General features: G+C 44.6%; 1 protein-coding gene across 1 annotated transcript in view; it reads left to right on the top strand.

Annotated features, from left to right (window-relative positions):
• The window catches only part of dnah3 (dynein axonemal heavy chain 3), a 48,024-nt gene that overhangs the window by 10,656 nt on the left and 22,566 nt on the right, over nucleotides 1–14,802 (top strand). Inside the window, exons 14-33 of the mRNA XM_042341172.1 lie at nucleotides 673–796; nucleotides 1,976–2,129; nucleotides 3,101–3,245; nucleotides 3,497–3,708; nucleotides 3,987–4,078; nucleotides 4,826–4,940; nucleotides 5,311–5,427; nucleotides 6,178–6,357; nucleotides 6,490–6,626; nucleotides 7,285–7,486; nucleotides 7,697–7,789; nucleotides 8,647–8,757; nucleotides 9,172–9,286; nucleotides 9,779–9,977; nucleotides 10,509–10,617; nucleotides 10,933–11,046; nucleotides 11,440–11,616; nucleotides 12,140–12,231; nucleotides 13,715–13,934; nucleotides 14,416–14,550. Coding sequence (XP_042197106.1) covers nucleotides 673–796; nucleotides 1,976–2,129; nucleotides 3,101–3,245; nucleotides 3,497–3,708; nucleotides 3,987–4,078; nucleotides 4,826–4,940; nucleotides 5,311–5,427; nucleotides 6,178–6,357; nucleotides 6,490–6,626; nucleotides 7,285–7,486; nucleotides 7,697–7,789; nucleotides 8,647–8,757; nucleotides 9,172–9,286; nucleotides 9,779–9,977; nucleotides 10,509–10,617; nucleotides 10,933–11,046; nucleotides 11,440–11,616; nucleotides 12,140–12,231; nucleotides 13,715–13,934; nucleotides 14,416–14,550 — 2,843 coding nt within the window. The remainder of the gene's footprint in view (nucleotides 1–672; nucleotides 797–1,975; nucleotides 2,130–3,100; nucleotides 3,246–3,496; nucleotides 3,709–3,986; nucleotides 4,079–4,825; nucleotides 4,941–5,310; nucleotides 5,428–6,177; nucleotides 6,358–6,489; nucleotides 6,627–7,284; nucleotides 7,487–7,696; nucleotides 7,790–8,646; nucleotides 8,758–9,171; nucleotides 9,287–9,778; nucleotides 9,978–10,508; nucleotides 10,618–10,932; nucleotides 11,047–11,439; nucleotides 11,617–12,139; nucleotides 12,232–13,714; nucleotides 13,935–14,415; nucleotides 14,551–14,802) is intronic.

Raw genomic sequence — 14,802 nt, forward strand, 5'->3', positions numbered from 1 at the left:
AAGTGCAGTTGGAGTTGAGAGATGCTGTGACGCTCTCTCCTCTGTGCTCCAATCCGTTTTGGTTCTACTTTACTGCTCCAACAATGACCTCTTTTGAGTGAGGTTGCTGATCCCAGTGTCAAATTAAGAACAATTTTGTGTTACATTCTCACTGTTCAGTGGTTGAGCTCCCACTACCCCCCCACCAGCCCTCCACACACACACACACTCTCCGCAACATTTATCTAAAAATCTTACAGGCATTTGTCCACTTCACTTGTCTGCAATATTGTACATTTTGTGATGTGCGTAAATAAAGGAAGAGACAAATGAGGGATTTTGTTTCGATCATCTTGACATGATTAACCAAACAGGACTTTGTGGATGATCAGAAATTCCTGGTGTGTCTGTGGATTCTACGCACATATTTTTGCTTGTCTATTCCTTGGCAAGGCAGGACTGCTGAGTGCCTTGCGACGTCCTCCAGATGTGAAAGGCGCAATAATAATAAAAATGATAATAAGCCTTGTGTTTGATACAGCGCCTTATCACCTCTTAGAGACGTCGCAAAGTGCTTCGCAGCATCTACTGTAAAATGAACTGACTGTTTTTGTGGGCAGAACTGGAGGGAGAACGTGTCATTTTCTAATGTAATTTGTTGTTGTTGTTGTGGTCGTTTCCCACCTTTCACAGATGAAGATATCAAGCTGAATAGTCAGGTGTTTCATTGGCCGGAACAAATCTACAATCTGCTCGACTTCCACCGCAGCCGTTTGATGAACAGGAGGGATCACGCAGAGGAGGAACTGAGGAAACAGTGAGCAATCACCAAAACACACAGCCGATTCACTTTACAATACACAGTATTCTGTTAAGGGCTTTGAGATGTCTCAACAACATGATCAGGCGCTGTATCAAATGCAAGGATTATTATTATTGTTAAATCGTCAAAAGTAAAACCACAAACCGCACCCTCTCCCCGACAGACGGTCTCCCTGTCTGTCTCCCTGTCTGTCTCCCTGTCTCTTGGTCTTTCTGTCTGTCTCTTGGTCTCTCTGAAGTGCAAAGGCACCAGAGAAACTTGTCAATAAATTCACAAGGTCAACCATAACAACCTGAAATTCACAAAAGCAGCGGGACAGACATGGAGTGATCTCAGATCCTGATTACCCAATTATTTTTGTTTATTTCTCTCTTAACATAACGTTTGTGTGGAGATCACACAAATCAGGACATTAATTGCATTTTCCCCCTCCATGGAAATTAATCCCTTAGAGGTTGGGTGTCACAGTGTTCTACATAGCAGCTAATCTATCATTTAGCAGTGCCTTTTGTGTCGATTGTACGTCAGCATTGTTTGCCTTTCAATGGCACAGAACAGCGCATTGCAAATGATCCTTGCCTTTCGAACAACGAGGCTTGATGGATGGATTTGAAAACAAAATTCGGACTTTATAGGCGTTCAGTAAAACAAATTGAACATGAGCAGAGCACTTGTGGTGTGTTTGTGCTTAGCAACTGTCCTAAGGTCAAATATTCCACCTTGTTCTCAGGGACACACATATAAATCATTTAACAACAGTTGATTAACTTGTACTTGAAGCAATTTCATATTTTAATGTAAAACTTTATTCAGACAAACACAGCAGCCAATTTGTGCGCAGGAACATCCTGCAAAAGGGTCACAAAGTGAATGACCAAATTTATTTGGAGGATTGTTGGCCGGGACACTGGTAGAGAGACACTCCCTTCTCTTTTTGAATAGTGTCGTGGGATCTTTAATGTCCACCTGAACAGGGAACTGAGACTTCAGTTTAATGTCTTCTCCGAAGGATGGCATCTCCGACAATGCATCGCTTTGGGTGGCACTGCTTTGGGTATTACTGTAATACCTGGGGGGAGGGAATTTATTTCAATTCTCTAAAGTAATTTCTAGGATTGCAAGTGACATTTGAAAAAGAACTTATTCATTAATTGGGCGATGTTTTGCATTCAGAATCAAAGAATTCGAGAAGAAGCTTGTCATGTACAGCAAAGAAGTTGATAGCTTCAAGAAAAAAGAAGTTGTAACCACTGAGGAAATGAGGAACAATGTGGAAAAACTCAGCGAATTGACTAAGAATCTGGATACAGCCTTGGAAGAGCTAGAGGTTTGTCCTTGGTAACTTTTTCATGTAGATAATGACAGACTGTGGAACTTTGGCTTACTAGATGTGTTTTGCTTACCAGTCCTTGGAAACTCTGTGTGTTTGAAAATGTCCTTGTTCTGCATTCTGAACCAGAGAATGTTTGGTTTCCGTGGTACCTGGCATTAATACTGTTGTTTCTCCTTTAATTGACGAAACATAATAAATACATCACAAGCACTCAGCAGCACTCACCTCACAGGTAGAGTGCGTTGGGGAATCAACACATAGCAAAGTACCATACCCTCAAGTACTCTTATGACAACAGCAAATATTTGTTATCAGTCAAGTAGCGGAAACCAAAACACACACGGAAACCCATCACAGGGCTTAGGAGTCTCGAACCCAAACCACTGAGGTTTCCATTAATGTATGCTTTCCATTTGCCCGGTATGGACTACAGATTCCCTGTCTGGAGGGGAGGGGAAGCACCCTATTTTCTTAATACCAGAGAGTTTAGTAGAGATTGGTACAAGATGATGCTTGGGCACCCAGCATGTGGTGTACTGTTGGGATTTAACCTGCTGCATACCAATTGGGATAGGCACCTGTATTATATGATGATGTGAAGGCTTTCACACGATCAACATGCCACTAGAATTGAAATACCTTCTATACCCAGTATACTTTTCAAAGTGTTGGTATGTTCGTCCGATTAATATGCCCACAGCCAGCAGTCACCTTATAGTTTTATACAGCATCAACTTGCCTTTATATGGAAGAACTCCGGGATGCTACCCTGTGTGAGGGGCGCTATATAAATGCAAGTTGTTGTTGCAGTTTTGCTCCGATTACTCAGCCAGCGATGCACTTTAAAGTTTACGAACTTCAGTGCGATGCTTGTCTTTAATCCAGAGATCTTAACCAGACCCAGGCAGTCACTTGCCCAAAGGAGTGATTGCATCCATCATGAAGTTTGCTTTGTGTTTCTACAGGCCATCAATCGAGAGGAGGAGCTGCTGGAGCACCAGCTGACCCATTTCCCTATGCTCCTGACCACCATCAGCAACAAGCAACCTTATGATCAGCTGTGGAAGACAGCATATAACTTCTACACCAAATCAGAAATGTGGCTGAATGGTGAGTTTCACAACGGGGAAATAAAATTGCCTCAAACCAAAGCCTGTGAAAACACACCGTGCAATATTCTCCCCCCTCGGCCCACTTATTACAAACAAAGGAATAAGTGGAGTCTTCATTTTACCAGAAACACACCAATCAGGTAAAAGAAAATTGACTGAAATGATAGCTTTCATTGATACCGATGACTGGAGTAGTTTTGATCATTTGAACCATTTCCTGCTGATATAACCGTCCTCACTGTTTCCCAGGACCATTTCAAAACTTAAACGCCGAAGAAATTACCGAAGAGGTGGCCACAATGTGGAGAACAATGTATAAACTGACAAAGACATTCGCTGACCAGGCTGGGCCCAAACGGGTAGCAGAGAATGCTAAACTTAAAATTGAGAAATTTAAGCCACACTTACCAATTCTCTCTACCATCTGCAATCCTGGGATCAAGGAACGACACTGGGAACAGGTAAAGCTCTTTAAACACAAGTGGTGGCAGGAATACGAGTTTTCCTCTTTACCCGGACACCCAATCTTGCACCTATTTTCCACATAATTTGCCTTCAAGGTCTGAAAAATCTTTCCAGTTCAGTGATCTATCATTATTTCAGCCTTTTAGCTGTCAGGGTTTGGTTGTATGAATGATTCAGCTGCATCGATGCTGTCTGGTCATCAGCATCGATGCTGATGGTGGATTGTGAATTGGCGTGGCTGTATATCCTTGCTGAACGATGAATTTATTTTCAGATCAGCGTCGTTGTTGGGCAAGACGTCAAGCCTACTGCAAACACCACCTTGATGGACATGTTGGAAATTGGATTTGCCAACTTCAACGCACAGTGAGCAATTAATACAGTTCTTTGCCATATTTGGGGCGTGTGCATGTGTTTGGGGCATGTGCGTGTATTTGGGGCGTGTGCGTGTGTTTGGGGAGGCTGTGTGTGTGTTTGAGGTGTGTGTGTTTGAGGTGTGTGTGGGGGTGTGTGTGCGTGGGAGGGTGTGTTTGAGGGTGGGTGTGTGTTTTTGTGGGTGAGTGTGTGAATGGTGTGTGGGAGGGGTGATTGAGACTCCCTCTTCAATTGTAAGATACTTTCTTCCTTCCTTCTCTCTGTTCCCTGTCTGAGAGGGTGTAACTGGGGACTACGTTGAGGTCCTCTGTGAATGCAGTTCAAATGGACTCTGCCAGTCAGGGGATCAGTTGGTGATGATATGAAACTCATCACATGCAGAGTGGTCTTTGGCTGATGCTACGTGGGGCAGTGGGCTGGGCTCCCGTCATGTCTCTTCACTGTGCCACCTACTTTGAGCCTTCATTCAGACGGTGATCAAAGCTACACTACCATAACCCCTTCGTTATTTAAGTGTCCCCGTTCAAACACATAAGCCTGAAGAAGAAACAATCATGTTTCCTTAGAGCGGTAACTGATTCTGTGAATGTTTAACAATAACAGATTGCATTTGCACAGAGCCTTTCACTTCAGGAGGGAAGATGACCGAAGGCACGGTCGAAAAGGAAGGTCTTAAATTTTAATTTGTTCTCCACTGCTTGCTAAAATAGTCAAATAACTGAAGCCTCTTGTGTTTAGACTGGAGGAGATTGGAGTAGCAGCAACCAAAGAGTATTCGCTGGAGAAATCTCTTGAAAAGATGAAGTCCGAATGGGTGGACCTCACCTTCAATTTCACCAAATACCGAGAGACTGTGAGTACGCAAAGCCAATGGAACTGAAACAATTATCCTTTTTTATCTACAAAGTACGGGAGATGTCTGTGTTGGAGGATGAAATGTATTTCCATCTGTGACATCCAATGTTAATGGACAGAGCAGAGGCCAGATAGAGCAAATCTCTCTCTGCTCTGCCCCAATAATGTACATTAACACAGTGCACTGGTGCAGATGTCTCCAATTCACACACCAGCCAACTGGGAAAAGAATGTTGAAAAGAATCCTGTCCGAATACCTGCAGGTCAAAAACCATTGCCTTCACCTGGCTTGAATAAATCCCTCGAGCTTCACTGAATCCCTCCCCCATCCGTCGGTAAAATGCTGTAACACAACCTTCTGTTTTCAGAACATCAGCATTCTGTCTGCGGTAGATGATATCCAAATGCTACTGGATGATCATATCATCAAAACACAGACTATGTGTGGATCCCCGTTCATCAAAGCAATTGAAGTAGAGTGTAAGGTAAGAGCAAACCACATGAACAAAGCCATCACCGTAATCACTCAGGCCTAACAATACAAGAACAACAAAATTACATTTGTATAGAGCCTTTCACGTTGGGAGGATAATAATAATTATAATAATAATAATCTTGCATTTGATATAGCACCTTATCACGTCGTTGAGATGTTCCAAGGCGCTGGACAATCAGTGTTTCGGGCTGGGCAGTTGAGATCGGGGAGGGTGACCGAAGGCACGATTGAAAAGGAGGGTCTTGAGATGGGTCTTGAAGGAGGCAAGGGAGGGGGCAAGGTGGATGGACTGCGGGATGGAGTTCCAGAGGGTGGGGCAGAGTGGCAGAAAGCCCGCCTGCCAATTGTAGGGCGGGCGAGGTGGGGGCATGAAGCAGGCCGGAGCCCGCTGAGCGGAGGGAGTGAATAGGTTGGTAGGGGGTTAGGAGGTCGCAGACAAATTTACATTACTATAGTGTCTTACATGGGTAACTGGCTCAGGGGGAGGGGATGGGCAGGGGGTTAGGAGGTATACAAAGGGGAACGATGACCAAAGGCACGGTTAAGAGGAAGATCTTGAGATGGATTGTGAAAGGTGAGAGAGGGAACCAGTCGGAGGGACTCGGAATGGTTTTCCAGGGAATGGAGGCAAAATGCACCAGTAAATGTAGGTACCAAATCGAAGCCCATTCAACCAGTCGTTCCATAAAGCGAGAGTCAAAAGCAATATTCTGATTTGTTTCTGCTGTGTATAATCTAGCAATGGGAGGTGAAAATCACCATGATGCAGAACATTTTAGATTCCTGGTTAAAGTGCCAGGCCACCTGGCTGTACCTGGAGCCGATCTTCAGCTCTGAGGACATCATCGCTCAGATGCCCGACGAAGGTCGGAAGTTTGGCATTGTGGACAGGTACTGGAAAGATATCATGACAGAAGCGGTAAGTGAGAGGCTTCATTGACTTAATTAACTGTATATTCAACTATGTACTGTTGTTTTATTTTTCAATCAATTTGTTCAGTGATGTGCCCTACCTTTGTGACCATTTACCGTTGTGTATATTTTGACGAAGGTGAAAGATACACGGGTTTTGGTAGCGACAGATCAGCCAAACATGTTTGAAAGGCTTCAGGAGTCGAACGTACTTTTAGACGAGATCCAGAAAGGACTCAATTTATACCTGGAGAAGAAAAGACTTTATTTCCCAAGGTAACAGTTGCCTGACATTTTTTAGAATGTGCTAAATGTACTTTCAGGCATCTATCTTGAGTCAGAATGTTTTAAAAATGATCTGAAAAAAGTTATTATTATTATTATATCAGGAGTCCTTTATAGGAGCTTCATTTTGACCTTTGGGGTTAGAGAACTCAAGTTCAAATCCCTTCACTCTCTGGCCCCTCCCTACCTCTTCAACCTCCTCACTTCCCAATCCACCACCCGGCACCTCCGCTCGACTGACACCGGCCTCCTGCTTGTCCCTCGCAACCTCCGCCCCACCATCGGAGGTCGTGCCTTCCGCCATGACGTCCCAAAACTCTGGAACACTCTCCCTCAATCCCTCCGCCTTGCCCCCTCCCTCCCCTTTTTCAAGTCCCACCTGAAAACCTTCCTCTTCGACTGTGCTTACAGCCACATCTCCCCCACCCGGCTCGGAGTCAAGCTCCGCCACTGTTAAGCGCTCTGAGAAGCTACCCTGAGTGGAGAGTGCTATATAAGTGCAAGTTGTTGTTGTGGAGCATGAAAGGAGCAATTGAGTTGAGGGGAGAAAAGTTACAATGAATTCAATGAGATCTGAATAAATAATCACCATAGCTTGCCGCTCCTTCACTTGGCTCGCTCATGCTCACGAACTCGCATCTCTCCAAAGGTTCTTCTTCTTGTCCAACGATGAGCTGTTGGAGATTCTCTCGGAAACCAAGGACCCGCTTCGAGTTCAGCCCCATCTGAAAAAGTGCTTTGAAGGAATAGCAAAGCTTGAGTTCACTGATCAGCTCGAGATAACGGGCATGATCAGCTCCGAGAAGGAAACTGTACCGTTTGTTAAGAAAATCTTTCCAGCAAGAGCAAAGGTACGCAAAGATGTCTTACCTAAACAGCTATCACAAGACCTTCCTTGCGACCGTACCTACGTGTAGATGGGATGCATGAAGGGAGCTATATTTGTTGCTGTTGTTGGGGGTTGGGGGGGAAATTGGTTCATTGTCAAACCAACATAACAATACCTCAAATCCTGTCAGAACATTTTAAGGGAATGTTACTTGTGGTTTCTCTGTTTGCAGGGGATGGTGGAAAAATGGCTGCTGCAGGTTGAGGGGATGATGCTTGACAGTGTGAAGCACGTCCTTCAGCAAGGTGTGGGGAATTATGTTCAGGTAACAGGAATTCAGCATTAAGCCTATCAGCCCGTGCATTGTCACAACACCAAAGCATCCGTGCTCGCAAATAACGTTTCCTCTTATGGACGTGAGGGGAAGAAAGTTGACGTGAATTCCTCGAACAATATTGCTTTTTGCAGCCTGGCTCGAACCTTGGATTTTCCTTTATTATAGCGAATATTAATAATACTTATATTTGATATAGCGCCTTCCAGGTTGGGAAGACATCCCAAAGCGCTTCACAACATATCCCTTTATTTTGTTTCTTCGGTTAAACTCAGGTGTCCGATACATGCAGAAACCCAAGAGCATCCCTAAGAGTATCTAAATCAAACCGAGAGTATCATGCATCCCATCTACACGTGGAAATTCCAGAGATGTTTATTGGAAAGCAATGCGCACTCTCTCCTTGGACGGCACATCCCATCCTGCTTACCTAATTCCGGAAACTATTAGGGGTAGGTTGGCAAAGGCCAAGACTTGGGGAGCCCAGAGCATACTGCTGCAGTCTACCCAGCTAAAACACATTAAAGTGAAGTGACTGTGCGTGTTTTGTGGGCGAATGTGACAGGCAATTTGTGCACAGCAATGTCCCACAAACAGCAATGAAGTAATGGCCACTTGATGGATTGTTGGCCAGCAATAGTGCCATCAGATCTTTTCTGCTAAATGGTTCCATAGAACTTGAAAGAACTCCAGTTTCTTGATGCCCTTGTGGTTATTCTTTTTCTTTTTCCTGGTGCCTAAAAAATCTTAGTAGAGAGCAGCTTCAGTGATTGCTGCCCCCAAACGCTTTGCTGTTGGTGATTGTGAATGACTTGTTCGATGTGTGTGACGTTGTTGGCATTTGACAGGTTCATCGTAAGAAATGGGTTCTCCATTGGCCTGGACAGGTGGTGATCTGTGTGTCTACAATCTACTGGACCAGTGAGGTCTCCGAAGCGATCAGGGACGGGAAGCTAACAGTAAGCTCCGACATCCCAGAGCATCCTCGCACCTGGTGCTCAGCATCGTTCTGAAGTGTAAAAGCAAAATCGATCGCTTTAATAATAATAATAGTCCTTGCGTTTGAGATATAGCGCCTTTCACAGCAGGAAGATGTCTCAAAGCGCTTCATAGGATTAAATGTAAAGTGTAGTGGGTGTATTATTTTTACAGTATTGTCATAGCAATAGGTTCCCATTATTACCCATTTAACATTGCTGCTGGACTACACAGACATCTCTCTTTCTCTCTCCTGTGAGCAGCAATCCAACCTCCGTGATTGGAATTTTTTTTATATATAAAGGGAAAGGTGGGGGGGGGATTTTTGGGTGGGAAAAAAGTCATTGATCGATTTGCAGCGCCGTTAATTAACCCTCTGATGGCCATTTTTGAAGGACTATCTGAAGAAAAGCAACGAACAGATCAGTGACATCGTGGAGCTGGTGCGAGGGAAGCTGTCCGGTGGAGCACGGCTGACTCTCGGAGCACTTACTGTTATTGACGTACACGGTAACTAATAGTCTGTGTCCTCTCAAGGTTAACAAAGAAATTTACAGTGTTCTACTGGCTGCTAAAGGCAGAGCAGAGGAGAGCAGCAAGGATGAACCCCAGTGTTAGAGGAACAAGCCATGAGCAACAGTTGAATAAACTAGGGCTCTTCAGTCTAGCGGACCTTGTAGATGTGTAGAACATTTTAAATGGGATTGAGAAAGTAAACCTGAGCCACATTTTACAATGCACCGACACAGTAGAACAAAAGGACATTAATTTAGAGTTGCAGGACTGACACAGTGAAATGTTCCTTTACCCAGCGGGTAATTGAGGCGAATGCGTACAAATGTGTCAAGATCAAACAGGTCGAAGAGTCTTCTTCATCCAAACCAATCTTGGGATCTGATCTGTTTTGAAGGGCTCCTCTAACATAGAGCGATCCATAGAGCGATAAGGCACGGAAATCACCCATTCAGCCAAACTAGTCCCTCATGTGTTCTATCCCTGCAGCTCGTGACGTGGTGGCTCTCCTCAAAGAGGAACACATCTCAAACCTGAACGATTTCCAGTGGATTTCCCAGCTGAGATATTACTGGGAGGAGAACGATGTGTCTGTGCGCATGATCACAACAGAGCTGAAATATGGCTATGAGTATTTGGGCAATTCTGCACGGCTTGTCATTACGCCTCTCACTGATAGATGCTACAGGTATGATAGGTGGTCTTACAGGCTAAGCCGAGGTGCAAGTCTTCTTCTGATTGAAACTAAAGCCAGTGTTTTACCAGTAGCAATAATACAATTGCATAGCTGACCATATGGCAACTGCTATAGAGATGTTGGAAGGATTTTGACACAGCTGTCCTTCAAGGCTCCTCTGAGGCTCAGCTGGGAATGAGAATTAATACCAATAATAATCCTTGCATTTGGTACAGCACCTTTCACATTGCGCGGATGCCTCCTAGCCCTTCACGGGATAGACTAGAAAGTGAAGAGACGGTGCATTCTTAGACATACACGGCAGTTGATTTGCGCACAGCCAATGCCCTACAAACAGCCGTGAAGTGAATGACCAATTTCACATGGGGGAGTGTTAGCCAGTACTTTCCACCACTCTGCAGATTGCTGGTGTAATTTTACAATTTCACTGGGTAATTTTAAAGAATCGCTGACATTTCGGTACGAAAGGACCTTTAGCCTGAGTCGGCTGGTTTGCTTAATTATTTTCTGTACTGTATCTAGGACCTTGATGGGGGCCTTAAAGTTAAGTCTCGGGGGTGCCCCAGAGGGTCCCGCAGGAACTGGCAAAACAGAAACAACAAAAGATTTGGCAAAAGCTGTAGCCAAGCAGGTAATTACTCACTTGAAATCTTTCGCTGGACAGTCAAGGATGTGCTCCCGAGCTTGGGGTTGGGATCGGGAGGGGTGGAGGGCAGAGCGGATAGGGATAGGAGGGTGACCGAAGGCACGGTTGAAGAGGAAGGTCTTGAGTCAGGCCTTGAAGGAGGTAAGGGAGGGGGCAAGGCGAAGGAACTATGGGCGCTGGAGTTCCAAAGGGCGGGCGCCGTCTGCAGTGAGAGAGTGTTGAGTTGTGAACTTTTTTTTAAAACGTTTATGTTTTCCCTCTCGCTCTCTCTCTCTCTCTCCTCTCTCTCTCTCTTCACAGTGCGTCGTTTTCAACTGCTCAGATGGGCTCGATTATAAAGCCATGGGGAAATTTTTCAAAGGCCTGGCACAAGCGGGAGCTTGGGCTTGCTTTGACGAGTTCAACAGAATCGAGGTAATAAAACAGTGGATGCCGAGGCCCGAACTGTACAAACTCCTCAAAGTTTCATTGAATATTGAAAAGCTCCAAACTCTTCGGTGCTTTGCTATCTCGCTAATGTTATAGCCATGGACCAATATAACGTGAGTCCAGACAGTTATTGTTGGTGGTTTTCTGGACAACTGGTGGCCAGTACAGACCCACATCCCGGATACTCCTTGAGGTGTTTCCGTGCGATAAGGCGCTTCATCAAATGCAAGAATTGTTTATATTAATAATTATTATAGCTGCCCGCCCAAACCAAGCTCCACGCCTGTCATTTAGTTGCAGTCATTTATTATTCTCGCAGTTTCTGACTGCCAGTGTTAGCTCTGTTGACTTTTGGCTGAGGGTGAATTATCTCCACAGGTTGAGGTGCTGTCTGTAGTTGCACAACAGATTCTCAGCATTCAACAAGCTATTCTTCGCAAACTCAAGAGATTCAATTTTGAGGGCACGGAGCTTGCTTTAAACCCCACATGTTCAGTCTTTATTACCATGAATCCCGGCTATGCTGGCAGAGCTGAACTCCCCGACAATTTGAAGGTAAAGACTTAAATCTTTCGTCCCATGTGTATTGGTATAACAGCTGCAGTAGGTTGAAGAAAATGATAGTTAAATTAAGTTTGGGAACTTCAGTATAAAATATTAAATGTGACTTATGATAAATCTTGTTAAACATGCTCGTGCTTGACAAATGCCCCATTTGGATCATGCGTTTTCAGATTAACCCGATGATAGTTTGACCGTGTTAATCACAAAAAAATGTTTGGATAGCAGGCTGGTGATCATCTGAGGGTTCAGACCTTCTGTTTTAAAGCCCTGTATGTCCAAATGATTCCCTTCAACCCCACACACGAGGATTGCTGTACCTGCCTTAATATCATCTACATTAAAGCAGCTTTTGGGAAACAGTAATAGGACAGAACCTCAAAGGGTCAAAAGACTATTCTTACTCCATTGGAGTCATGGTGAATGCCAATGTCCTATTCTATCTATTGAGTTCAGTACCGTCTTTGAGGGCTGAGGTCTTTCTTGTCTCACGTGCCTTTGCCTATGTTTTCCAAAGGCTCTGTTCCGGACAGTCGCTATGATGGTGCCAGACTACGCTCTGATCGGTGAAATTTCTCTTTACTCAATGGGATTTATAGACTCCCGAAGGTAAAGGACAACCTATTAAGAATTGTTACTTAAGAATGTTCTGCTGTTTCTATCTTTTTTTAAAAAAAATTCAATTCTTTATCTATAAAATGTGATACTTTATTTATCTGCAAGATATGTTTTTTAATAGAATTAAGATATTTATATGTATTTATAAAACCTTTAACTGGAGGACCACTGCCATTGTGCCTGAAATTTGCACAAATGAAATGAAATATCGCCATAATAATCCTTACATTTGATACAGTTCCTTTGATTACGGAGAATGTCTCAAGCACTTCACGCAATATACTGTAAAGTGTAGTAACTAGGAATGAAATGTTCAAGAGTGATCTGTCATCTTCTCAGCGCATCACTGATGTTGTAAGTAAACAACTGTTGGTAGTAAACAACTGAGGAAACCTTAAAGCAAAACATCCATCCTCACATCTCCACTCTTAATATCTGGTCTTCTTCCCTCCGCACCCCAGGCACAGCACCAAAACGATTACGTCCGCATTTCCTCGCCTGAGGGTCTTGTTCGACCCTCAACTGTCCTTTCTCCACCCCCCCATATCCGTGCCCTGAGCTGTTCTGCCTTCCCTCACCTCCGCAACATTACCCGACTCCGCCACTGCCTCACCCCTCTGGCCGCCAAAACCCTCATATTCGTCACCTCAAGGCTCGACTACGGAAACTCCCTCCTTGTCGGCCTCCCAACTCTTCCCTTCACAAGCTGCAGATCATCCAGAACTCTGTAGCTAACAAGTTATATAGCACAGTCCTGACCTACACTTGAAGGTTAATGGCTGGAGAGTGGGTAAGATCCTGGAACATTCATTTGAAGTAACACTCTGACCCCAATAAATAATATATTCTGGTGAGTGCTTTGAGACATCTCAATGATATGATAAGGTGATATATCAAATGCAAGGTTATTATTATAATGATTATTATTATTACCAACTGAATCGGCTTCTTTTATTTAAACATGTGGAGGTTTAAATAAAACCGCTGTGGAGTCCTGTAGCTCAGTGGTTAGAGCACTCGCCTTGCAAGCGAGACACCTGGGTTCAATTCCAGGCACAGGGCGAAACCTTGAGCAAGTTTCCTTACTCCACACACCCAATAATAATCCCTCCAAAACAATAATAAATTGGTCATTTTCAATCCACGACTGTTTGTGGGACATTGCTGTGCGCAATTGGCTGCCGCGTTTCACCCACGAATATACAGTCAATTCACTTTACAGTCTATTCTGTGAAGCGCTTTGAGACGTCGAGAAGACGTGAAAAGCGCTATATCAAATGCAAGGATTATTATTATATTATTAGTATTAACCTCTGGTAGTTTTGTACACAATCCGAGCTTGAAGTAAACATTAAAAATCATTATTTTTGTGCAAGGTAAAACAAAAGTTCTGAAGCAAACTATTTCTCTCTCTTTCCTCCCCCCCCCCCACCCCCAACCTCCTCCCCCGCTACTTCTTTCCTCCTCGGCCCAGCCTTGCCCAGAAGATTGTAGCTACCTACCGGCTGTGCTCGGAGCAGCTCTCATCGCAGCATCACTACGACTATGGAATGCGAGCGGTCAAATCCGTCCTGACTGCAGCCGGCAACCTGAAGCTGAAGTACCAGCAAGAGAACGAGAGCGTCTTGTTGCTGCGAGCCCTGTTGGACGTCAACTTGGCCAAGTTTTTGGCCCAGGATGTGCCTCTGTTTCAGGTACAGTGTGGGTCAGTGCTCCGCGACCCTGGGCGGTGTGAAGGACGCTGCATAAATTGCAAGTCTGTTTATAGAGGAAAACCACGTCAGCTGAGAGGCCGCTGAGCATAATGTGCGACGGATGTTACCTTACGGACGATTCAAATGAATTATCCAACGCAAGACGGAACACCTTTCTAGTTGGAGCCGCGAACGTTATCATAGAATAGAATCATAGAATCGTACAGCACAAAAAGAGGCCATTCGGCCCATCGAGTCTGTGCCGGCTCTTTGAAAAGAGCAATGTAACGTCAATCCCACTCCCCAGCCCTTTCCCCATCACCCCGCAAACCCCCCCTCCTCAAATACCCGTCCACCGCATTTTTAAAAGTTGTTATTGAATCGGCCTCGACCGTCCTTTCAGGCAATGCGTTCCAGATTTTTCACTCGCTGCGTGAAAAAATTTCTTCTCACCTCCCCTCTTTTATCCCTTTGGTTTTAGGGCATCATATCTGACCTGTTCCCTGGTGTGGTGCTGCCCGAACCAGATTATGAGGTCTTCCTCGAGGCTCTGAATGCAAATATCAAGAAGTTGAAGCTTCAACCTGTTCCGTGGTTTATCGGGAAGATCATTCAGGTCACTGTGCAGTTGCTCCACACTGTCTATTCCACATTGAGCACCGGTCTATTTGCTTGTAATTTACAATAAGCAAAACTCTGGAGCACTAGTTGATGTTTTAACGAGTACTGATCTTTCTTCCCAGCTGTGTTAGGTTATTAGATTCTAGACTATGGAGAGGGAATTGAAGGTGAGGATGAGGATCTTGAACTCGAGCTACTGGGGAAAGGGGAGTCAGTGGAGCCGGGCAAGGAGGTGGGGAGAGAATGG

This window comes from Callorhinchus milii, unplaced genomic scaffold (genome assembly GCF_018977255.1).
Source record: "Callorhinchus milii isolate IMCB2004 unplaced genomic scaffold, IMCB_Cmil_1.0 Scaffold16, whole genome shotgun sequence".
Taxonomy (NCBI): Eukaryota; Metazoa; Chordata; class Chondrichthyes; order Chimaeriformes; family Callorhinchidae; genus Callorhinchus; species Callorhinchus milii.